The sequence below is a fragment of the Globicephala melas genome, chromosome 1, assembly GCF_963455315.2.
Source record: "Globicephala melas chromosome 1, mGloMel1.2, whole genome shotgun sequence".
NCBI lineage: Eukaryota > Metazoa > Chordata > Mammalia > Artiodactyla > Delphinidae > Globicephala > Globicephala melas.
The window spans coordinates 122,200,694-122,225,955 of NC_083314.1; the positions used below are offsets into that span (position 1 = coordinate 122,200,694).

The window sequence follows — 25,262 nt, forward strand, 5'->3', positions numbered from 1 at the left end:
TTTAAAGCTTGTGTTTCCTTATTGATTTTCTGTTTGGATGATCTGTCCATTGGTGTAAGTGGGGTGTTCAAGTCCCCTACTTTTATTGTGTTACTGCCGATTTCCCCTTTCATGATTGTTAGCATTTGCCTTATGTATTTAGGTGCTCCTATGTTGGGTGCGTAAATATTTACAATTGTTGTATCTTCTTCTTGGATTGATCCCTTGATCATTATGTAGTGTCCTTCCTTATCTGTTGTAAGAGTCTTTATTTTAAAGTCTATTTTATCTGATACGAGTATTGCTATTCCAGCTTTCTTTTGGTTTCCATTTGCATGGAATATCTTTTTCCATCCCTTCACTTTCAGTCTGTATGTGTCCCTAGGTCTGAAGTGGGTCTCTTGTAGACAGCATATATATGGGTCATGTTTTTGTATTCATTCAGCGAGCCCGTGTCTTTTGCTTGGGACATTTAATCCATTTATATTCAAGGTTATTATCGATATGTATGTTCCTATCACCACTTTCTTAATTGTTTTGGGTTTGTTTTTGTGGGTCTTTTGCATCTCTTGTGTTTACCACCTAGAATAAGTTTCTTTAGCATTTGTTGTAAAGCTGCTTTGGTGGTGCTTAATTCTGTTAGCTTTTGCTTCTCTGAAAAGCCTTTGATTTCTCAAATCAAATTAGATACTTGCTGGGTACAGTAATCTTGGTTGTAGGTTTTTCTCTTTCATCACTTTAAGTATATACTGCCACTCCCTTCTGGCCTGCAGTTTCTGCTGAAAAATCAGCTGATAACGTTATGGGAATTCCTTTATATGTTATTTTTTGTTTTTCCCTTAATGCTTTTATATTTTTTTCTTTGAATTTAATTTTTGTTAGTTTGATTAATATGTATCATGGATGTTTCTCCTAGGGTTTATCCTGTATGGGACTCTATGGGCTCCCTGGACTTGGGTGACTCTTTTCTTTCCCATGTTGGGGAAGTTTTACACTATAATCTCTTCAAATATTTTCTCAGACCATTTCTTTTTCTCTTCTTCTTCGGGGACCCTATACTTTGAATGTTGGTGTGTTTAGTGTTGCCCAGATATCTCTGAGATTGTCTTCAATTATCTTCATTCTTTTTTCTTTATTCTGCTTCTCGGCAGTTATTTCCACCATTTCATCTTATAGCTCACTTATTCATTCTCCTGCCTCAGTTATTCTGTTATTGTTTCCTTCTAGTGTATTTTTCATTTCAGTTATTGTGTTGTTCATCTCTGTTTTTTCTTTAGTTCTTCTAGATCTTTGTTAAACATTTCTTGTATTGTCTCAATCCATGCCGCCATTCTATTTCTGAGACTTTGGATCATCTCTACTATCATTACTCTAAATTATTTTTCAGGTAGATTGCCTATTTCCCCTTCATTTATTTGGTCTTGTAGGATTTTACCTTGCTCCTTCATCTGTGAGATATGTTTTTGTCACCCCCCCCCTTTTTTTTTTGATGAGTGGGACTGTGTTCCTGTCTTACTGGTTGTTTGGCCTAAGGCTTCCAACAGTGGGGCTTGTAGGCTATTGGGTAGAGCTGGGTCTTGGTGCTGAGATGAAGACCTCCAGGAGACCTCACTCCAATGAATATTCCCTGGGGTCTGAGGTTCTCTGTTAGTCCAGTGGTTCGGACTCGGAGCTCCCACCACAGGAGCTTCAGCCTGACCCCTGGTTCATGAACCTAGATCCTGCAAGCTGTGCAGGGCGGCAAAAAAAAAAAAAAAAAAAAAGGAGAACAATAACAAAGTAAAGAAATAAAATTAGACTAGGAAACTAACAGATATGTTAGAAAGAATACAAAAATAAAAATATAGATGAAACAACAACCAGAAGGTAAAACAGAACCACAGTAGTAAAACAGAGGAGTAGAAGAAAAAAAAAAAAATAGGTGGAAAGTCCTTGGCTGTGGAGGGTGGGGCCTAAGCAGGGGTGGGGTTTGGGCGGTGGGCATGGCCTATGCTTAGGACTAATGTGTTTATCTTAAGGAGGGATTTTCACTGGTTCTATTATGTTTCAATTTTTTACAACCTTTATATTTGGTATTATTAAGAAATCAATAAAAATAGTTCAATTAAAAATGTATTTTTTGAATTAGGGAAAAGAAGAAAAAGAAAGTAGAGGAAAACAACAAAATTCTTAGTTTTTACAAAGATGACAGTATTTATTAGGTTTTTATGCTAAAAGAGAGTTTGGATTTTATAAAATACAATATTACTGGAAGTATATTACAGTAAACCTAAAGTTATAACTTCCCTTTACTAAAGAGACATCATTCATATTATGTAAAGAAAAATATGCAAAAGGAAAAAGAAAATACTTAAATACCTTTAAAATTGCTAATAAATACACTCAAGGTTGTTAAATTTAACGGAAAGTTGGCTGAAGCATTAACTACAAAATAATGATAAAACAATCTTAACATATTTCTGCTTTATTTTACTGAGACAAGGATGCCATAATAAGCTTGAAGTACTTTTCTAAAAATTAATTAATTAATTAATTTTCGGCTGCATTGGGTTTTTGTTGCTGTGTGTGGGTTTTCTCTAGCTGCGGTGAGCAGGGGCTACTGTTCATTGCAGTGCGTGGCCTTCTCATTGAGGTGGCTTCTCATTGCAGAGCACGGGCTTTAGGCAAGTGGGCTTCAGTAGTTGTGGCTCGTAGGCTCTAGAGAGCAGGGTCAGTAGTTGTGGCGCATGGGCTTAGTTGCTCCATGGCATGTGGGATCTTCCCGGACCAGGGCTTGAAACTGTGTCCCCTGCATTGGCAGGTGGATTCTTAACCACTGCACCACCAGGGAAGCCCCAGCTTGAAGTACTTTTAATGACCCCACTGTATATATTCTGCCTAATATAGAGAGGAATAATCTCTACAAAACTTACAATTCTAAAACAAAGTTTCCAAATTTTGTTTAATATTGTATGACATCTTTTCTCTCTGAGAATTAATACAGTGCCTATTGGTAGGTTTATTAACCTATCTAAGCCTTAGTTTCCTCAACTATAACATAGGGAAAATATCCTATGAAGATTAAGTGAGAACGTGCAGTCCTCATGCAGAACATGAGAACAACAGTACTTGAACTTTTTCACTCTATCATTACCTCTTTGTTATATGATAGCCTAAAAAGAATAATCAGTCTGATTATTAATACTATTTTGTCTAATGTATAGACTGTAATTTTAGCACTTGATAAACATACATATTAGCTTGAGTTGAATTCTTAGAAAGTTAAAAATATATCTTATTATATATATATTATATATATTATATATAATATACAATATATATTATATATATATATTAATATTATATAGCTCTCCCATGTGCCATTTCTGTCCAATATGTCTTTCTCAAAGGTCACCAGTTACATATAAGATCCCAAATTTCTGACCTATGCTGATGACAGATCTCCATCTATTGTGATGTCATCCAGTACTTGATGGTAATATTTCACATGATATTTATTTCTGGCTACAGTTTAAAGAGCAATTCCTGTTTGTAGAGTAACTCAAGGATTACAGTATGACTTCCTGTGATTTTATTTCTATATCGTTGCCTTAAGTAGCAATGAGTAAATCTTCTAAATTATGTCGAAAGACTTCTTGTCCACAAAGCAATATATTCTGCGATCTCATTGACAAAATTGTTAAAAGACCATCCTTGCAGTTTTTGGGTCAGCGGGGATATCACTGTTATGAACCCAGGATTTACAGAACACTGGCAAAAATTCTGAGGTACGGAGACTTGCATCAGTTTGACATACTACTCACAGATTATATTGCATTTGTGGAAAAATCAAGATACTGTTTTGAACTAAATTTTAATCTTGAATTTACTGAAATATGTGTGAATACAATTCTATACTGGGTTTTCGCCAGAAAAGGTAATCCTGACTTTGTGGAATTGCTCCTCAAGAGGGCAAAAGACTATGTTCAAGACAGAAGTTGTAACCTGGCACTGATATGGAGGTAATAATCTCATATTTTTTCAACATAAAAGGAGAAAATTTCTCTTTAGGAGGATATACTACTTCTCTTTTTCTAAAATGTATATGCATAGTGACTACATATGGATAAAGAATCCTGACTTGATTGCTCATTCATTTGTTCATTCCTTCATTATTTATTCAATAAAATTTTACCTATATGTAGATTATTATGTACCAATAAATTACTAGTGGTTTGCTCTATAAAGCTTATATGTAAGTGTTACACAACCTAGATTTCTGTAACTAGTCAAAGACATTGTTTTTTTGTAATACTGTGACCTCTTCTTTTTGAGAATACTGAGAATGTTTATCTATATACTATCTAAATTGTCTTTCAAAGTATAATTCAGGATATACACACATATTCACTTAGTCATACTTGTTAAACATAATAATTCCTTATTTTTATGTTAAACATTACAAATTTGACTCCAAATTCTCCAGAATTGAACACAGTGAACGTCAAATACCCGATTCAATCTGCTATAGAACCAAATTTTCACATTGTCTCAACATGTCAATCTAGCTAATGAATACTACTGAGGATCTTAGAATAAAATATCCAATATGACCTCGTTGTAGTCTGTAATACAGATTTTAAAGTTACTTAGTTTGCACTAACTGCAATTTAGTCTTTGGTTTTAGGTATTAATTTGATTAGAACAGATGTGCATTTATTCATTCATTCACCTTACTATGCATGAGGCACTGTACTAGGCATGATGATAGAACCATGTATTCAATGAAAAACAAGACAGATAAGATCAGTTTAAGACTAAACCAATTTAGATTCTGCCTGAAGCAGAGTTGTTTTCTTGATTGTGTATCACTGTGGTGATGGAGAACCACTGGATTACTTTCCTTAATGATAACCCAAGTACAAAAACTGAGAGCTGAAGTCTTCAATATCAATAAATAAAACTCCAAGTAGTACTTTTTGGTTGTTTTACGACCATTATATTTGTAACTATAGCAGAGATCAGCAGCTTCTAACACTGAGTGTCACTAGCTGGGTTAAGTAGTACCTATGTGTATCCCAGGCAGGCCCATGGGAAAGAAAAATGAAGTAAAACAAAGGAAGAGAGAATAAGTTAAAAAAAAGATTAATGAGGGGCAAGAAGGGAAAACTGAAAGGAAAGAAAGGAAAATGAAAGAAAAACATATGGTGGGACATGATAGAGTGCCATTAACAACTGTCTTAATAAACTGTTTGAAGATTAACAGATTTTGACTTAGATGCATCCACAAGGTAAAACACATTACAGGCCAATTCTAAGTACCACAATATCTTTAGGATCTTTCAGATTCACAGAATTTTAAATTCAGATGGAACCTAACAATTCATTAGCAAACCTCCCCTAACCCCTCTTCCTGGGCAGCAACTCCCAGAGTGCATCTCTGGTTGGTGCTCATCTGGTCTCTGCTTGAACAACTCTAGTAGTAGTGAGTTAACTATTTCCTGAGGTAAATCATTCCTTTGCCAGGGACCCTTCTCTTTCCTAGCCACTCATTTTCCCTCAAAGATTTTACCCAGTCCCACGACTTTAAATATTACGATATGCCAATGACTCCCAAATCTTTATCTCCAGCCATGACCACTCCTCTGAGCTCCAGACTCCTCCTATATGAGGCTGTCTGCTCAACATCTCCACAAAGCATCTCAAATTTAACAGAATCAAAACAGAATACTGATCTTACTCACACTATACCTGCCAACTTGCTCCTTCCCCTGAATTCTGCACTTGATTAATGGCCTCTGTTGCTCAGGCCAAAAATCTAGGATTTATGTTTGCTTCTTCTCTTTCTTTCACAACACATCAGCAAATCTTTTTTATTTAATCTCTAAAATATGTAACAATTAGTTATACTTTTCATCTTCTCAGTTTCTAACGTAGGTGAAGCCACCATTGTCTCTTGCCTAGACAACTCCAATGGACTCCTAAAGAGTCTTCCAGCTTCCACTCTTCCCTCTTACAATCGATTCTTGACTCAGAAGCCTGAGTGACCTTATAAAAATGTAAAATAGGCCATACCACCCACGCTTAAAATCATCCAAAGTTTTCCTACTACAGGTGAAATAAAATTCAAACTCAATAACCATTTTTTAAAACTCCCATATGGGGACTTCTGTGATGGTGCAGTGGTTGAGAGTCCGCCTGCCAATGCAGGGGACACGGGTTTGAGTCCTGGTCCGGGAGGTCCCACGTGCCACAGGGCAACTGGGCCCGTGGGCCACAGCTACCAAAGCCCACGCGCCTAGGGCCCATGCTCTGCAGCGGGAGAGGCCACCACAGTGAGAGGCCCGCACACCCCAACGAGGAGTAGCCCTGGCTCGCCACAACTAGAGAAAGCCCACGTGCAGCAACAAAGACCCAACGCAGCCAAAAATTAAAAAAAAAAAACAAAAAAACACCTCCCATATGATATGTCCCCAAATCCAATCTCCCAAATTCTAATCTCATGTCATTCTCCCCCTTGAACACTATATTCCAACCACACATTTGTTGTCCACTGTCTACTCTTGCTAAAAGTAAGCTCCATGAAAGGAGGAACTTTGACTATTGCTTCAGCTTTGAATCCTCACGGCTAGAACTATGCAGATGCATAGTAAGTGGTTAATGAAGATCGTGTTGGATGAAAAAATGAATTTTTATACAGCTTTATTAGATTCTTCTTCCTCATAGTGCACTGAATTCTGTCTCCATTTCTCCAACTCTGCCCCCCGAGATATAGAATACAAAGTCTACTCATTCTCTGTCCTGTATGAAAACCTCTCAAATATTTGAACATAGCTATTATGTTCCCATAATAAATACCTTACGTTTCCTATTATCTGTTGTTCTTTATTTCCATAGCAGCATCATTCTTTGGTCACCTTCCCCTGTATACACTCCAGTTTGATAATTTCGCTAACCCAATAATGAGGTGTCTAAATAGGTCTCTGGAGGAGAAGAGACAGAATTAATGAGAGAAAGGAACTTAAGTTTGTTCATTTTTGCAATAAACCTGCAAAAATAAATGCTACAATATGGAAGACTGTAAGTGGATAAAGAGAGATGACATCATTCAGTTAAAATAACAATAATCATTTATTAAGCATTTTCTAAGTACCAGGCACTGTGTTATTTGCTGAGGATACAAAAACAAAGTAGTCATATTTCCTGATTTTGGAGAGCTCACAGACTAGTACATAAGCCATAAAAAATTATAATTATACTATAAGTTCAAAAATAGAAGCATATAGAGGTAGAAAGAACAGAGGACATCGTTAATATTGGGGAGGAGCTGGTATCGGAGAAGGCACTTTAGAAGAGGTGATGTCTTAAATTTATTTTTAAAATGTAAAAAGGAGTTCTCCCTGTCTTTCCCTTGAAGAAATGTAATCTAGGCAGAGAGAGGCTGACTAAAGCCAAGAGAGATACAAACACGTTGTATACAGTGACTACAGGCAATTCAGCAATTGCTAGAGAGTGAGATGGAAATCAGGTAATAGTGACAGATAAGGCCTAAAAGAGAGCCCTTGAAGGACTTTGGAGGCCATACCAAGGAATTTGAAATTTATACCATGGGTGATGCCCAATCAGTGAAGGTCTTTTCAGACTTGAAGTATGAAAAGATTCATCAGCTCCCATTTGAAGACTGGACTGTGGTAAGGGAGGGTGCAGCTAGAATTAGGGAAGCTAGTTAGTAGACTGCTCAAACACTCCAGGTAGAATGGCAGGTCCAGAATTTCTGTAGAGGAAGGGTTGAGGGAAGCAATCTGATTGAAAAGAGGGAGGTGGTTAGAGGAGGTGCTTGAAACTGAATTTGCATAGCATGCCCAGTGTGCTAACTAAGATTACATGTGTACTTATAATAGTTTTGGGGGAAGAACTAATCTGCTCTGCCACCATCCCCCCCCAATCCCTAGGTAAATCATAATGAGGACTTAAACTAAAAACAATAGCAATAGGGAAAAGAAGAGATATTACTAAATAGAATAACCAGGCATTACAGTAGGTGATTAGAAGTAGAAAATGAAAGAGAAGAGTTACTCCTCAAATTTCTAAATTTTGAGACTCGTTGATGATTGTATTAGCTTCCTTTTGCTGCTGTAACAGCAGCAGCAATGTGTTTGCATTGCCTAAGGGATATCCAGGTAAAGATGTGCAGTAGGTAGCTATTATGTAGTGTCATCCTTGATGTCTCTCTTTTACATTGCACATCTTAGTCTGTCAGGACATCTGTTGAGTCTACCTTTAAACAATATACAGAATTTGATCATCTCCACTGTTATCACCTAAGTTAAGTGATTTCTCTCCTTCTATTCCATAACAAATTCTCAATAAAGGTGAGATCGTGCTGCTTTTTTTTACTCAAAATCTCCAGTGGCTCTTCCATTCCATTTAGAGTAAAAGATGAAGTTCTTACAGTGATCTGCAAGGCTTTACACGATGTGACATCCCATTACCTCTGTCCTCATTTCCTACTATCCCTCACCCTTTTCACACTTTTAGCCACACAGGCTCCCTTACTCTTCCTCCACCACCCCAGGCACACTCTCTTGCCTTAGGGTTCTTAAATGTCCAAATGGCTAACTTCTCCATCTCCTTCTTCTTTATCTAATGTCACATTTCAGTACAGCCCTCTCCTATAATCCTATTTAAAATTGGAAAATGCCAAAAGTTCAGGACCAGACACTTTCATGCATTCTACCAAACATTCAAAAAGGACTTAATCCTTCTCAAACCATCCAAAAAATTGAAAAGGAAGGAATGCTCCCAAACTCATTCTATGAGGCCCACATTAGCCTGATACCAAAAGCAGATAAACGCACTTTGAAAAAAATAATAAAATAAAATAAAATTACAGGCCAATATCCCTGATGAACACAGATGCAAACATCCTCAACAAAAGAATAACAAACCAAATTCAACAATACATTAAAAGGATATACACCATGATCAAGTAGAATTTATTCCAGGGATGCAAGAATGGTTCGATATGTGTAAATCAATCAACCTGATACACCACATTAACAAAACAAAGAATAACACCATATAATCATCTCAATAGAGGCAGAAAAAACATTTGACAAAATTCAACATCCATTTATGATATAAACTCTCAACAAAGTGGGTATAGAGGGAACATACCTCAACATAATAAAGGCTATATATAATAAACTCATTGTTAACATATTATTCAGTTGAAAACCTGCAAGCTTTTCCTCTAAGATCAGGAACAAGAAAAGGATGCCCACTATCACCACTTTTATTCAACATAGTATTGGAAGTCCTAGCCAGAGCAAATCAAACAAGAAAAAGAGACAAAATTGGAAAAATTGGAAAGAAAAAAGTAAAACTGTCAGTATTTGCAGATGACATGATACTATATAGAGAAAACCCTAAAGAGTCCACAAAAAATTTATTAGAACTAATAAACAAATCCAGTAAAGTTGCAGGATACAAAATCAATAAAGAAATCTATTGCATTTCTAAATGTTACCAACTATCAGAAAGAGAAATTAAGAAAACAATCCCATCTATAATTGTGTCAAAAGAATAAAACATCTCGCAATAAATTTAACCAAGGAGGTGAAAAACCTGTACTCTGAAAACTATAAGATATTGGGACTTCTCTGGTGGTGCAGTGGTTAAGAATCCGCCTGCCAATGCAGGGGACACGGGTTTGAGCCCTGGTCTGGGAAGATCCCACATGCTGCGGAGCAACTAAGCCTGTGCGCCACAACTACTGAGCCTGCGAGTCACAACTACTGAGCCCGCAAGCCACAACTACTGAAGCCCGAGCACCTAGAGCCCATGCTCTGCAACAAGAGAAGCCACTGCAATGAGAAGTCCGCACACTGTAACGAATAGTAGCTCCCTCTTGCTGCAACTAGAGAAAGCCTGTGTACAGCAACAAAGACCCAATGCAGCCAAAATAAATAAATAAACTTACCACAAAAAACCCTATAAGATATTGATGAAAGAAATTGAAGGTATTGATGAAATAAATGGAAAGATATACCATGCTCATGGATTCAAAGAATTAACAGTTAAAATGTCCAAACTACGCAAAGCAATCTACAGATTCAATGCAATCCCTATCAGAATAACAATGGTATTTTTCATGAAACTGAAACCAATAATCCTAAAATTTGTATGGAATCTTGAAAGACCATGAACAGCCAAAGCAACCTTTATAAAGAAGAACAAAGCTGGAGGTATCATGCTCCCTGATTTCAAGCTATACTTCAAAGCTATAGTCATCAAAAGTGTATAGTACTGGCACAAAAACAGACACATAGATCAATGGAACAGAATAGACAGTCCAAAAATAAACCCATGCTTATATGGTCAATCAATCTATAACAAAGGAGGCAAGAATATACAATGGGGAAAAAACAACATCTTCAATAAATGGTGTTGGGAAAACTGGACAGCTACACACGAGAGAATCAACCTGGACCACTTTCTTACACCATATACAAAAATACACTCAAAATGGTTACAGATCTAAATATAAGACCTGAAACCATAAAACTTCTAGATGAAAACATAGGCAGTATGCAATTTTACATCAGTCTTTGCAATATTTTTTAGGATATGTATCCTCAGGCAAGGGCAACAAAAGCAAAACTAAACGAATGGGACTACATCAAACTAAAAAGCTTTTGGATAGCAAAGGAAACCATCAAAAAAATGAAAAGGCAACCTATTGAGTGGGGAGAGTTATGTGCAAACAATGTATCCAACCAGTGGTTAATATCTAAAACATATAGGGCTTCCCTGGTGGCGCAAGTGGTTGAGAGTCCGCCTGCCGATGCAGGGGACACGGGTTCGTGCCCCGGTCCAGGAAGATTCCACATGCCGCGGAGCGGCTGGGCCCATGAGCCATGGCTGCTGAGCCTGCGTGTCTGGAGCCTGTGCTCCGCAACGGGAGAGGCCACAACAGTGAGAGGCCTGCATACTGAAAAAAAAAAAAAAAATCTAAAACATATAAAGAACTCATACAACTCAATATTATAAAAATCAAATTTAAAGAGGTGCAGGGGACCTGAATAGGTACTTTTTTCCAAGGAAGACATACAGATGGCCTATAGATATGTGAAAAGATGCTCAACATCACTAATCACCAGAGAACTGCAAATTAAAACCATATTGAGGCTTCCCTGGTGGCGCAGCAGTTGAGAATCCACCTGCCAATGCAAGGGACATGGGTTTCAGCCCTGGTCCGGGAAGGCCCCACATGCTGTGGAGCAACTAAGCTCCTGCACCACAACTACTGAGCCTGCGCTCTAGAGCTCACAAGCCACAACTACTGAGCATGTGTGCCACAACTACTGAAGCCCGCATGCCTAGAGCCTGCACTCCACAACAAGAGAAGCCACTGCAATGAGAAGCCTGTGCACCACAACCAAGAGTAGCCCCCACTCACCACAACTAGAGAAAGCCCATGTGCAGCAACAAAGACCCAACTCAGCCATAAATAGATAAATAAATAGATAAATAACTAAATTTATAAAACCACAATGAGATATCACCTTCCCCCGTCAGAACACGTATTATCAAAAAGACCACCAATAAGTGTTAGTGAAGACATAGAGAAAAGGGAACCCTTGTGCACTGTTGGTGGGAATGTAAATTGGTGCAGCCACTATGGAAAATAGTATGTAGTTTCCTCAAAAAAATTAAAAATAGAGTTACCATATGATCCAGCAATTCTACTTCTGGGTATTTATGTGAAGAAAATGAAAATACTAATTAAAAAAGATACATGCACCCCTATGTTCCTTGCAGCATTATTTACAATAGCCAAGATATGGAAGCAACCTAAGTGTCCATCAATAGATGAATGGATAAAGAAGTGGTGTTTGTGCATATATACATATATATAATGTATTATTACTCAGCCATACAAAAGAATAAAATCTTGCTATTTGTGACAACATGGACAGATTTAGAGGGTATTATGCTAAGTGAAATAAGTCAGATAGAGAAAAACTAATACTGTATGATTTCACTTACATGTGGAATCTAAAAAACAAAACAAAAAACAAAAAGGAAACCGATTCGTAGATACACACTGTTGGTTTCACGGCAGGGGTAGTATGGAATTGGGAAAAATAGGTGAAGGAGATTAAGAGGTACAAACTTCTAGTTATAAAATAAATAGGTCATGGGGATGTAATTTACAGCATAGGGAATATAGTCAATAATATTGTAATAACTTTGTACGGTGATAGATCATTGTGGTGATCAATTCATATTGTGTATAAATATCAAACCACTATGTTATACACCTGAAACCAATATAATATTGCATGTCAACTGCATTTAAATTAAAAAAATAAATAAAATAAAATTGAGAAATGCCCTCACTGCACCTTCCCAGCACTTCCATACTTCTTATCCTGCACTACTTTTTCTTTTTCCCAGAATACTTATCAAACCTTCTAACATATTATGAAATTGGCTTGTTTGCTATGTTCCTCCTGCTATATATTGTCTGTTATCCCTCACTACTATATTAGCAAGAAGCGGCATCTTTGTTTTGTTCACTCATATATCCCAAGTACCCAAAAGGGTGCCTGGCATACCGTATGCATTCAGTAAGTATTTGTTGAATAAATTAACAGACAGTAGTTATCATGTTATGGTCATAGATGAAATTGCCTGAGAACAATTAATCAGATGAAAATTAGTCAAAACGCCACATCTACTTTACCTAGATGTTGAGGGCAGAGGAAGAGGAATCAGTGAAAGAGGGTTGAGAATGAATAGTCAAAGAGGTAGATGCATAACTTGAAGAGAATGGTCCCACGGAGTCATGGGAAAACATCTCAAGAAAGTCAACTGTCAAATATCAAAGACAAAATTATTATGAAGAAAGGTCTATTAAATTGGCAGCTGGAAACCAGAAGAGAAATGCTAGGAAAATTTTTAGAAATAATTATTATAGCTACAAAACGGAATCATTCCCTGCATGTCTATATGGAAATATTATGTCCCATTTCATAAGTGCATATATGACAGGTTTTCAGATACAGAGGGTTCAGTTCATTAACCTCACATTTAAAAATTGATTCTTGCTTTGCTTGTCTCATTCTATCCATATAAGTACTGTAATAATTAACTGTCAGGACAGATTAAGCAAATTTTGGTTTACAATAACATGATCTTTAAACATGAGGATTAATTATATGTCATTTGGGTACAGACTAGACTTTTGAATCTCATTTTAAACCTATTTGAGTTTTAGTTATGTTTTCAACATTTTTGGTCCAAAATATCTTCTACAGTAATGTCAATCTTAATATCTTAAAATCAACTAATATCTCTAAATCTTAACAAGCGCCACTTACAGTATTTTTTGTCCCCTAAGTCCCGTGAATTCCCATACTTATAAGTCTCTTAAGGCAAATATCTTCTTAAGAGTTAGCAAGATGAATAAATTAGACTGCTTTTGAAAATGTTAAATGATTGCGCTTCACTAAAATTCTGACTAGGCCCGAAAGCTACAGAATAACTTTAAAATAATAATTTTCAGGGTAATGGTAAAAAAAAAATCAATTAACATATATTTGAGTATGTACTATGGGCCAAGCATTGTTCTAGGCATTTAGGGATATAAAAGTGTATTAAACAGACAAAGAGTATTGCCCTGTAGAACTTAAAATTTTATAGTTTATCTTGCCCACGCATTGATTTTGAACATAAGAAAATGAAAGATTAGAGACATTAAGCAAGTTGTCCAAAATGATAAGAGCTTAATGGAGCTATGTACAAAGTGCCATAGAGTTTATTAGACAGGGTCTTATACGATGAGCAAGACTTGTCCCAGAATTGAAAATGGAAGGGAAGAACATATACAAATCAAAGAAATGTGAAAGAGTTGAATGCAGTGGTGGTTTGGGAAAGTGAATACCAACAATCAGGAGAGGGAATGTAGAAGTAGTTTAGAAGTTCAATTTTGGATATGTGTTGGAAGTATTTGTGAAAAAGATGAGATGTTCAGGACAATATTGATCTGGAGATGACTCTAGGAGAGAGTGTATATATACTTTATACAGAGTTAGAAGGATAGATATAGTGCCACTGGTAGAGTGATGACAAAAATCCCACTTCTTAATTTCTAAAACACTATTCTGCACTGCACCACACTATTTTTTTTTAATCACAAAAAAAAAATCACTTCTTAATTTCTAAAACACTATTCTGCACTGCACCACACTATTTTTTTTTAATCACATTTCAGAGCTCAGTGAAGCTTTGGAGATAAACTAGTTGGTCTAGTAATTTTCAAACTGTACTTTTTGGAGCTCTTGACAAGAGAATCACCATATGGGAGGTCTCTAGGACCCCAAATACACTTCAACCAGAGAACTTATCTAATACAAAAGATGTATTTTATATAGCTAGTTCTTGCATAACAATATTCCAGTGTTGGCTTATGTTTGTAAATGAAACATTCTTTCCAATCTTTTGATTGCCACACACCTACTATGACCTTCAGGTCTTAGATCCAGGATAACCTACAGGCAATGACTAACCCAGGTAGAGTTAGGTGTCCCTCCTTGGTGTTTCTACAGTTCCCCAAGCATGTTTCTATCGTAGCAATTATCACCTTGTACTGTATTTACTGAATTACTTGTTTGTTTCCCTTACTAGACTATAATAAGCATCTTGAGATCAAGGACTACATCTTTCATCTTTGCATATCTAGTACTCAGTACACTCTGGACAAGCCAGTGTTAAATAAATTAGTTAATGAATGGATGAGCAAATGAATACATAAATGCATGAGGAAATGGAGACTCAAAGAAGCTGACTTATTAGTTAGGAGAACTAAAACCTAGAATCTAGAACCTTTAAATCTCTATTGTTTTTAACACTATACCATGTTGCCTTTCATCTTAATTATTTTAAATCTTAAAGTTCTTTTTGAATAATGCTTTTCTTGCTAGGCATAATTGTCCGAAACTAATATTTATAGTTTGTATGCTGTTCTGCAGAATATATTAGTATTTTATTAGATCAATCAAGAGAATTCCAGAGACAAGGACCTTTAGTCCTAAAAACCATGTCTACTTGGCCAAATCAAAGCTTGATAATTAATACAAAATTCCCTGTGGCTGATTCTACCATGTCCTATCTACATATAGTAACCAATTCAATAGCAAACATAAATGTCTATTAAATGAAACAATTGCAAGAACTATACACAATTAGAAAAAAATAACATTTTCATTTCTGTCATAAGGGAGGAGAAATTTTTAAGTCCAGTCATCATATAGCACTCCAGGAAAAACAAGATTTCAGAGAACTCTCAAAACTCTACTGAAGAAGGCAAATTAAATTCTGTCCTTGAGGGACCTGATATGACCCTCATCATAATTTACATTTCTTCAACCTGAAAATACCAACTCTGATTTTATTAAAGTGAAAAAATAGAATTAAGGTAGTTGAACTTATTCCTTTTCAGTCTAATTTTCAAACTCAATTCAATCTCAAGCCTGATACATGATCAAGAATAACAAAAACAAAAGGTTCACAGAATTCTGTTCTATTAATAAAGCGAAATAAAAAAGTCTGTCCCTCTTTTCCATTTTAGATTTTCCAGAGCTATATCAGTTTCATAATATTAGTTCCAATCACTATGGATTTCTCAAATGAGAAACAGAATTGCTATTACTAAAACTAAACACTTTCCATACATTGTAAATCTTTTTGTTTGTTTGTTTTTACAAGTGTAAACGGGATTTAAGTGTGTAGTACAGTTTTCTTACTTTTTGACCTTCAGGTTGGCCTAGATTTGGAGTGGAAAACTCTTTTTAAGACATACTATATATAAAGGAGAAGTTATATTAATGTTATTTAAGATATTTACTATTTAAGATAATACTATTATTTTCCCTTTACTGTTAAGACAAAGTTTTTACCACATTTCTTAACTCTATATTCAATGAGGTTTTTCTTGTTTGTCTGATTCACAGAACTTTCACACCAGTATACTGTCCAAGCCCATTAAGTGGAATCACACCTCTACTTTACGTAGCTCAGATGAGACAATCTAATATCTTAAAAATACTCCTGCAATATGGAATCATAGAAAGAGAAAAAAACCCTATCAACATTGTGTTAACAATATTGCTCTACCCCTCAAGAGTGAGAATAATGGTTGATCATGAACTGGTAGACATCCAGGAAGATGCCAAAACATGTTTAGTGCTTTGTTCCAGAGTGCTTTCTGTCATTTCAACCAGGGAAATAGAGGTAAGCAAAATACTGTACTTTGGGTGTGGCCTCAAATATCGATCAATTTTAAGATAAAATTGTGAGGCAAGAATAAAGTTAATTTTTCATCTATCAATCCAGTGAATCACTAAGTATATGCTTATAAATTAAAAATAGGCAAAATTCTAATTATCTTGAGCATTAGCTCTTTTATTTCATAATTTTATGTCTTCTAAATATAAAATAATTTTTTTAAAGTTAGTATAGTTTATTTTAGTAGTTATTAAGTAGATGTATGTTATTATTATATTCTAATTACATAATAACCTGTTTATTAGGATTTCTATGTCTCAAAAACAGAACAGGGCTTCCCTGGTGGCTCAGTGGTTAAGAATCTGCCTGCCAATGCAGGGGACACGGGTTTGAGCCCTGGTCCGGGAAGATCCCACATGCCGCGGAGCAACTAAGCCTGTGCACAACTACTGAGCCCGCGAGCCGCAACTACTGAGCCCACGAGCCTAGAGTCCATGCTCCGAAACAAGAGAAGCCACCGTGATGAGAAGCCCATGTACTGCAATGAAGAGTAGCCCCCACTCACCGCAACTAGAGAAAGCCCACGCGCAGCAACAAAGACCCAACACAGGCAAAAATAAATAAATTAAATAAATTTAAAAACAAAAACAAAACAGAACAAATTAAACTTTTAACAGACTTCTTTTCCAATAGAATATTGTAAAATGAAAGTTACATTTCTCCCCACTATAATCACATATCAAGAAACATATTTTCCTTTTCAAAATTCCTGAACAATTTTAAGCATGAAAATATAAAGGCTTTAAATATTTGCTCAATTGAAAATATCTATCCCTCAGAAATGTGAAGTTTCTCCTTGATAAGGTTTAAAAAAAAACAACCACATGAAGGGCATGTTTATCCTGTCAAAATGAACTGCAAGTTTCAGCATCAAATTGTATCATGTCTATTAGTATCAAGAAATAAGTATAAGATAGACAACTGATGGGAACATACTGTACAGCACAGGGAACTCTACATTTTAATGCACTGTAGTGTCCTAAATGGAGGGGATATATGTACATGTATAACTGTTTCATTTTGCTGTGCAGTAGAAGCTAACACAACATTGTAAAGCAACTATACTCCAATAAAAATTAATTTAAAAAAAAGAAATAAGTCTGCATAAGGTAAAGAAAGCTACCCCTATAAATTTAAACCAGTCAAAGTACCAAGGAATCTAGCAGTTCCCCTTATCTTTAAAGGTGTGACTTCAGAAATAAACTCCTAAGAAATATAGTTCTGTTGGGTCTTTAAGTTTTTTAAGCTTTAACAATGCATATCAATCAACCATGCCTGGGCCAATTGTAAGGACAGCAAATTCGTCAAATTATTTTGGCAACCAAATTTCTTTTTAAGCATTTTAAAAAAAAATTTATTTTATTTATCTATTTTTGTCTGCATTGGGTCTTCGTTGCTGTGCATGGGCTTTCTCTAGTTGTGGCGAGCGGGGGCTACTCTTGGTTGTGGTCTGCGGACTTATTGAGGTGGCTTCTCTTGTTGTGCAGCACGGGCTCTGGGCATGTGGGCTTCAGTAATTGCGGCTCATGGGCTCAGTAGTTGTGACTCACAGGCTATACAGCGCAGGCTCAGTAGTTGTGGCACACGGGCTTAGTTGCTCTGCGGCATGTGGGATCTTCCCGGACCAGGGCTCGAAACTGTGTCCCCTGCATTGGCAGGCAGATTCTTAACCACTGTGCCATGAGGGAAGCCCTGGCACCAATTTTTGTTGCTATTTTTTGTTTTTGTTTTTATGGCTGTACCACATGGCATGTGGAATCTTAGTTTAGTTCGCTGACCAGGGATTGAACCCACGCCACCTGTACTGGAAGCGCGGACTCTTAACCACTGGACCACCAGAGAAGTCCTTGGCAACTAATTTTTAAAACAAAAAAATAAAAAAAATTTTTTTGCTTCTTTATATATACAATGGAATATTACTCAGCCATAAAAAGAAAAGAAATTGAGTTATTTGTAGTGAGGTGGATGGACCTAGAGACTGTCATATAGAGTGAAGTAAGTCAGAAAGAGAAAAACAAATACCGTATGCTAACACATATATATGGAATCTGAAAAAAAAAGTAATGGTTCTGAAGAACCTAGGGGCAGGACAGGAATAAAGATGCAGACATAGAGAATGGACTTGAGGACACGAGGAGGGGGAAGGGTAAGCTGGGACGAAGTGAGAGAGTGGCATGGACATATATACACTACCAAATGTAAAATAGATAGCTAGTGGGAAGCAGCCACATAGCACAGGGAGACCAGCTTGGTGCTTTGTGACCACCTAGAGGGGTGGGATAGGGAGGGTGGGAGGGAGACACAAGAGGGAGGAGAAAGGGGGATGTACATATACGTATAGCTGATTCACTTTGTTATACAGCAGAAACTGACACACCATTGTAAAGCAATTATACTCCAATAAAAATGTTAAAAAAAATTTTTTTTTGCTTCTTTAGTAATTTGCTTGTCCTTGTCCAGTGTTAGTCCTGCACAATTTTTATAGGACATATCGATTCTCAACCAGGTTCATGATGCTATTGCTGAGGTACCCTCAAAATAGAAGAGTACTAGGAGAGAATGAGTTGATCAAAATCACCTAAGTGGCAAAGAAGTTAAAGCTGGATTCCAATGAATTTCAGCTTAATAAGTGAAGTAGCATTGAGCAATAAGGTGAAAAATGGCATAAAAACCAGCTTAAAGAACTCTAAATAACCCTGCTTTTCATTTCCACATTTGCCAGTTTTACTGTAAATATACATTTAGATATCTTTACTTCTAGACCACAGTTCTGTGATTGCAGAGGCTATGTCTATTTTGCGTAGCCTAGCAATTATCCCAAGCACCAAGGTCAATGCTGAGTATACATGAGATATTCTTTAAATAATTGTTTACTGAACAATGAAAAATTATATATCATTTAAGTTAAAGTGTCATGTAGTCTGTAGAGTGCAGGTTCTTCTGGAGAAGTACCTCTATAACACAGTAATGTCTTTTACTTCTAAATCAGCCTAATAACATTTGGCTTCTAGAACTAAATCTTTAAAAGGGTAGCTTAACTAAAACGTAAAAAGTTATCTTCATGTGTATGGGCCTCTTGTTAGGTCTTCTCATGATTCAGCAGTATGTAGTTTTACTCTACAATGGTTGGAATCACCTGGTGGAACTTTTAGGATTTATGTTGTCTGTGCCCAACCCACACTAACTAAATCAGAAATTCTGGAGTAGAACCTCAGCATTAATATTTTCTAAAGTCTCCTAGATAATTCCAGTCAAACTGGTCAAATTGGCAACACTACTCTAGAAGAAGCTAATAAACCATAAGTGTATGTATGATCTGTCTAAAATTAAAAACATACAGATTCACTGTTGTAAGAAATAATGTTTTGTGTCCTTAGACACATTAAACCTTATATATGATTGTGAGAATAAAATGGGAGTAAAAATTCTTGCCTCAAAACGTTTTAGAAAAAATATTATAAGGGTTAAATAAATTTAAGATACATTTTGTGAATTCAAATAAAACAATTAAAATGTTTATAATTTCCCTTTTCCCTTTCCTTTAGACGCAGCTAAGTTTAGGAAGACGTCCAATTATTTCAAATTGGCTGGACTACATTCCTTCAACAAGATACAAAGATCCATGTGAACTATTACATCTTTGCAGAATAACCATCAGGGCTCAACTACTGACCAACAATATGCTCCCAAATGGAATATTTTCACTTCTAATTCCTGTTCGTCTACAGAACTACCTGAATTTAGAATGCTAATGCACATCTTTTTCTTCATTCTTTAAGGATGCTCACTGTTGTATGGTTTAGAAGTTAATAAACTATTAACTTCACGCAATCACATGACACCCTAAATGCATCACTTTTAAATTAACATATGGCTCTACCCATTAACTTTCTATACAGTGTAACAAATTATATGCATTTTTAAAATATTTTAGATTTATGCTTTTATTCTATTTTTAAAAGTTGTTTTCAGCCTTAGAGCATTCTTGTTACTTGTGGAAAATCTGGTCATATTAATATTCTGAACTCTGAAGCTCTTATTTTTAGTATGTCCTAAGTTAGGTAAATATTATTTTATATTTTGTATCCATAATAACAAATGTTTATTGAGTTATTTTGCAAATAAAACACTGTGTTTGGTAGTAGGGAATAATTAATGAAATTAAGAGGTGATCCCTTCCTTGAGAGAAGAATTTATAATTCTGTAGCATCCGTGGTCACAAATAACACAAGGTAAAGAATTAGTCAACTAAAGTGTTGGGAATAGGATGACAGAAATGGATTATATTTGGACATAATTAGCCTTAAGTTACAACGTGGAGCTTGGGTGTTTTGGTATGTGATACCCCTAACTACTAGCCCAGCAGTATTTTTTTAATGAGATATAATTGTGTAAAACAAAATAGTTTCAGGTATATAACAGAATGATTCAATAAATTTGTATACTGTGAAATAATCACCACAATAAGTCTAGTTAACACCCATCATCACACATAGTTACAAGTTTTTTTTCTTGTGATGAGAACTCAAGATCTACTCTCTTAGTAACTTTCAAATATATAATAACAATATTATTAACTATAGTCACCATGCTGTACATTACATGCCCAGGACTTATTTATAACTGAAAGTTTGTACATTTTGATCACCTTCACCCATTTCATCTACCCCAAATTATATGTTTGTTTGTTTTTTTTCCGGTATGCGGGCCTCTCACTGCTGTGACCTCTCCCGTCGCAGAGCACAGGCTCCAGACGCGCCGGCTCAGCGGCCATGGCTCACGGGTCCAACCGCTCCAAGGCACGCGGGATCCTCCCGGACCGGGGCACGAACCTGCGTCCCCTGCATTAGCAGGTGGACCCCCAACCACTGCGACACCAGGGAAGCCCTATATGCATTTTAATACAAAAAAAGAAACAGTTTTGACCCAACATCACATCAAAATGAAACTATTATCAGTTAAATCTGCATATCCTTTGGTTACAAAGAAACTTATCTTAAAAAAATTAGAATGTATTCTACAACAATTTTTTAGCTCTTTGCTTTTTGAATATCTAGGATATTAGACTGTTCTCTATATAACTATGTGGTCAAACTGTTGCAACATAAAGATGAGAACTGGAAGATAATTCTCCATGGGTCTCTCGTGTTTCCACCTGTCTTATGAGCAGAGGAACTGTCTTACTCTTGACTATCTTTTTAAGGATGTTTGTACAGTGAGCAGCCTTAGAAGATAGAGAGAGTGGCTCCCTCTGAGCAGAGGGCAGGTTTGCTCAATATCTAATATAATAAAGGCAATGTCTTCCTCTGGGGAAGTGGTCAAGGAGGTTTGCTTGAAGCTCATTTTAAAAGCCTGGAGTTTCCCAAGCTTGGGATTCTTCAGCTATAACACCAATCCACTGTGTGCACATCTACCTGGACAACTACACATCTTAGAGGATGGGAGTACGTGGAACCAACACAAACAAGAAGCTCATCTTGCATGCTGTGCCATTAGTAATAAAGTTCTTCGTTTCTGACTCAGTCTTTTGTCTTCTGACAGAAAACAGTATGGTAAGCTAAACTGCTAGTTTTCAAGTTAAGGTAAAAATCTTAGACACTTCACAGTCCTTGACAACGAGAATCTGTTCCCCACCTCATCACGGCATTTAGATCGATTTCAGTAGATTATGGTAGACAGTATCCATCCTCACTATCTGCAATCTGGGGACTATCAAAATTTGACAATTCATATGAAAAGGGTATTCATTTTGGTCCTATAGTAAGACAAAACAATTGTGTGATTTAACTTTCTAAAGAACAGAATGGAAATAGCCAAGTAACAATATAACTAGATCACTTGCTTTTCCTCTCCTTCCACATTCGTTCCTTTAACTGCATTACAGGGTTGGATTATAGAAATGCTTATTTATTACACTTAAACTACATTTAATTATGATTGAGCATATTTTAAGCTCATAAATAAGTATATAGGAAGTTCAAACAACACACAATGTATTAATATTTGAATATTTTACCAGTAGCATATGATAATTATTTTAGTTGGAAATATGTGTTAACATGAAGAAAGTTAAAAAAAAAATCTTAATCTAGCTTATAAAGAAAAACTAGATTGCTCATCCAGATGAAGTGGTTCTTCTGGGCAAATATTTTAGCAAATCTTTTTACATTTATTCCCTAATTTCCATCCACTCTAACAGAGCTTAATGAATTTTATCTAGTCATCACTTCTACTGAACATGGCTCATACCTATGCTAGAGAGTGGGCAACAAGCAGCACCTAAATTTCTGGAACTTCTTTCTTCTTTTTTTTTGGGGGGGGGCGGGGCGCCATGTCACATGGTTTGTGGGATTTTAGTTCCCGGACCAGGGATCAAACCCGGGAACCTGGCAGTGAGAGTGCCGAGTCCTAACCACTGGACCGTCAGGGAATTCTCTGAAACTTCCTTCTACTTATTTCCATATTTCTCAACATGGTTGATGGTATCACCACCTAGAATCATATTTAACTCTTCCCTTCTGTATTAATTTGCTAGGGCTGCCATAACAAAGTACAAAAATTAGGAGGCTAAAACAACAGTAATTTATTGTCTCAGAGTTCTGGAGCCCAGAAGCCTAAAACTGAGGTGTTAGCAGAACCACACCCCCTCTGAAAACTGTAGGGGAATCCTTCCTAATTTCTGGTGGTTTTCCAGCAATCTTTGGCATTCCTTGGCTTGTAGATGTATCACTCCAATCCTCTATCTTCACATGGCATTCTCCCTGAGTCTCTGTGTCTTCACATGGCAATCTTCTTATAAGGACACCAGTCATATTGGATCAGGGGCCCACCCTACTCCAGTATGACCTCATCTTAACTAATTATCAATACATTTGAAATGATCCTATTTCCAAATAAGGTCACATACTGAAGTACAGAGGGTTAGGACTTAACGAATCTTTTTCAAAGGGACACAATTCAATCCATAACACCTTCCCCTCACTAAAAAATCGGATAAGTCATGAATCGCTAAATCTGGTTAATCAGCACTAAATCTCCTTAATATCTTTTAAATCAACGTCTTCTCTCCTCCACCAGCCACTCCATCCTCTCCATTCTCCTCCTTTACACACACACACACACACACACACACACAAACCCTGTTCCATTCTCACTGTTTCTACCCTTAATCATCAATTCTCTTCCGCACTACTGAAAGTTTCTTAAACTATCTCGTCTCCTTGGTTTCAACCACACATCCCAAAACCATTTATGCTACCACCCAGATGATCTTTCTAAAATAGAAATCTTATCATGTTATTCCTCTACCACCACCACCACCCTCTTCCACTCTCCAGCAACAGACCTTAAAACTCTTCAGTCATCTAAAGGAGAAACTGATATAAAGCCCTTACTTCATCTTTTTGCCACTCTCTCATATGCACTCTATCCCCCAGCTAAACCAAGCTGCTTACTGTTTCACATCTCTTTGCTTTTACATATGCTGATCCTTATCTAAAATGCTCTTCCCTTCCTGAACACTTGACATATTTTACTACCTTTTAAACTCCCTTGACCCACAAAGAACTGTAAACATTTTTTGTGCTAACATTTCTTATGTTCCTCTATTATCATACTTATCACATGGTGTTTCAACCCTACTCCATGCGTTTTTTTCTTAACTACACCTGAAAAGCCTACCTCAAGGTCAGACATCTTTTGTGCGCCTAGCACCTAGTACATAGTCTGTTCCATAATAAATATTATTGAATTATATTTTTGGTAGTTTTTTACCAAACTCTGAAACTTTTGCTTGAAGTGAAAGATTTAAAAATGTGCTACCAGAGAGGTTAAACTAAAAAGCAGCTAAAAAATAATTTAGGAAAAAGAAAGATTTTTAAAAATCACTGCTTGCTAAAGAATGATCAGAATAGCTTTAAAATATTTTAAATGCATTACTCACCACACATCTATTAGAATGGCTAAAAAAAATTTAAAAACTGACAATATACCAAGTACTAAAGAACATGTGGGAAAACTGGACCTCTCATACATGGCTGACAGGAATGCAAAATGGTATAAGCCCTCTGGAAAAGAGTCTGCAGGCTTCTCATGAAGTTAAATATACACTTACAATATGACAGGGCCATTCCACTCCTATGTAACCTAGATAAATTAAAACTTAACACTCACACAAAAATCTGTACACAAATGTTTATAACAGCTTTATTCATAATCACCAAAAACTAGAAACCTAAATGTCCTTCGGTGAGTGAATGGATAAACTGTGGTACATACAAACAATGGAATACCAGGCAGCAATTAAAAGGCACAAGCAAATGGTTAAATTCTAAAGTACATTATGCTCAGTAAAAGAAGCCAGTCTCAAAAGGTTACATGCTATATGACTGGTAAAAACAAAACTATAGGGAAGGAATGCTTAACCATACTCAGTGATTGCTGGGTTAAAGTTAGGAGTCAGGGAAGAATCTGGCTACAAAGGGACAGTACTAAGGGAATCATCTGGTGGTGACAGAACTGTTCTGCATCTTGAATGTGGTAGTACCACGAATCCATAAATGTGCCAAAATTCATAAAATTGTAGACCAAAAAAGATTTTACTGTTATGCAAATTTTAAAATAAACAAATGTATTACTTCCTAGGCATGAGGATAAGCTGCCCTTTTCCTGTACTCCCATATACCTTACCCCTAGACTTGAAGATTACTTTATGTGAGGAGAAAGGTGGAACAGACTAAAAGAATGGCTTTGAGATGGAAATTCAAGGAGTTTGCTAAAACATTATGGACATTTATCTTAAAAGACTGAATTATAAGATAATGATCTATAATTTTAGAGAAAGGCAAAGGCAAAGAGGTACTGAAGAGTAGAGCAAATAGACCTGAAAATTAAAGGATGGATTGTCTTCCTAGCATTCACCTCCATCCTATAGTACCACGATTTTATAATTA

General features: G+C 36.3%; 1 protein-coding gene across 1 annotated transcript; it reads left to right on the forward strand.

Moving 5' to 3' along the window:
* The first annotated feature begins 3,579 nt into the window (after window positions 1-3,579).
* On the forward strand, window positions 3,580-20,063 carry ASB17 (ankyrin repeat and SOCS box containing 17). Its single transcript, XM_030866159.2, has 3 exons — window positions 3,580-3,980; window positions 15,978-16,257; window positions 19,857-20,063. The coding sequence occupies exons 1-3, from the start codon at window positions 3,580-3,582 to the stop codon at window positions 20,061-20,063; spliced, it is 888 nt and encodes a 295-aa protein (XP_030722019.2).
* Window positions 20,064-25,262: the final 5,199 nt, after the last annotated feature.

Bases quoted from the DNA above. Each gene is read 5' to 3' on its own strand.
- ASB17 (XM_030866159.2), top strand. From the start codon at position 3,580: ATGAGTAAATCTTCTAAATTATGTCGAAAGACTTCTTGTCCACAAAGC. The intron at 3,981-15,977 runs GTAATAATCTCA...TCTGATTCACAG, and splicing joins AACCTGGCACTGATATGGAG to AACTTTCACACCAGTATACT. The intron at 16,258-19,856 runs GTAAGCAAAATA...CCTTTCCTTTAG, and splicing joins TTTCAACCAGGGAAATAGAG to ACGCAGCTAAGTTTAGGAAG.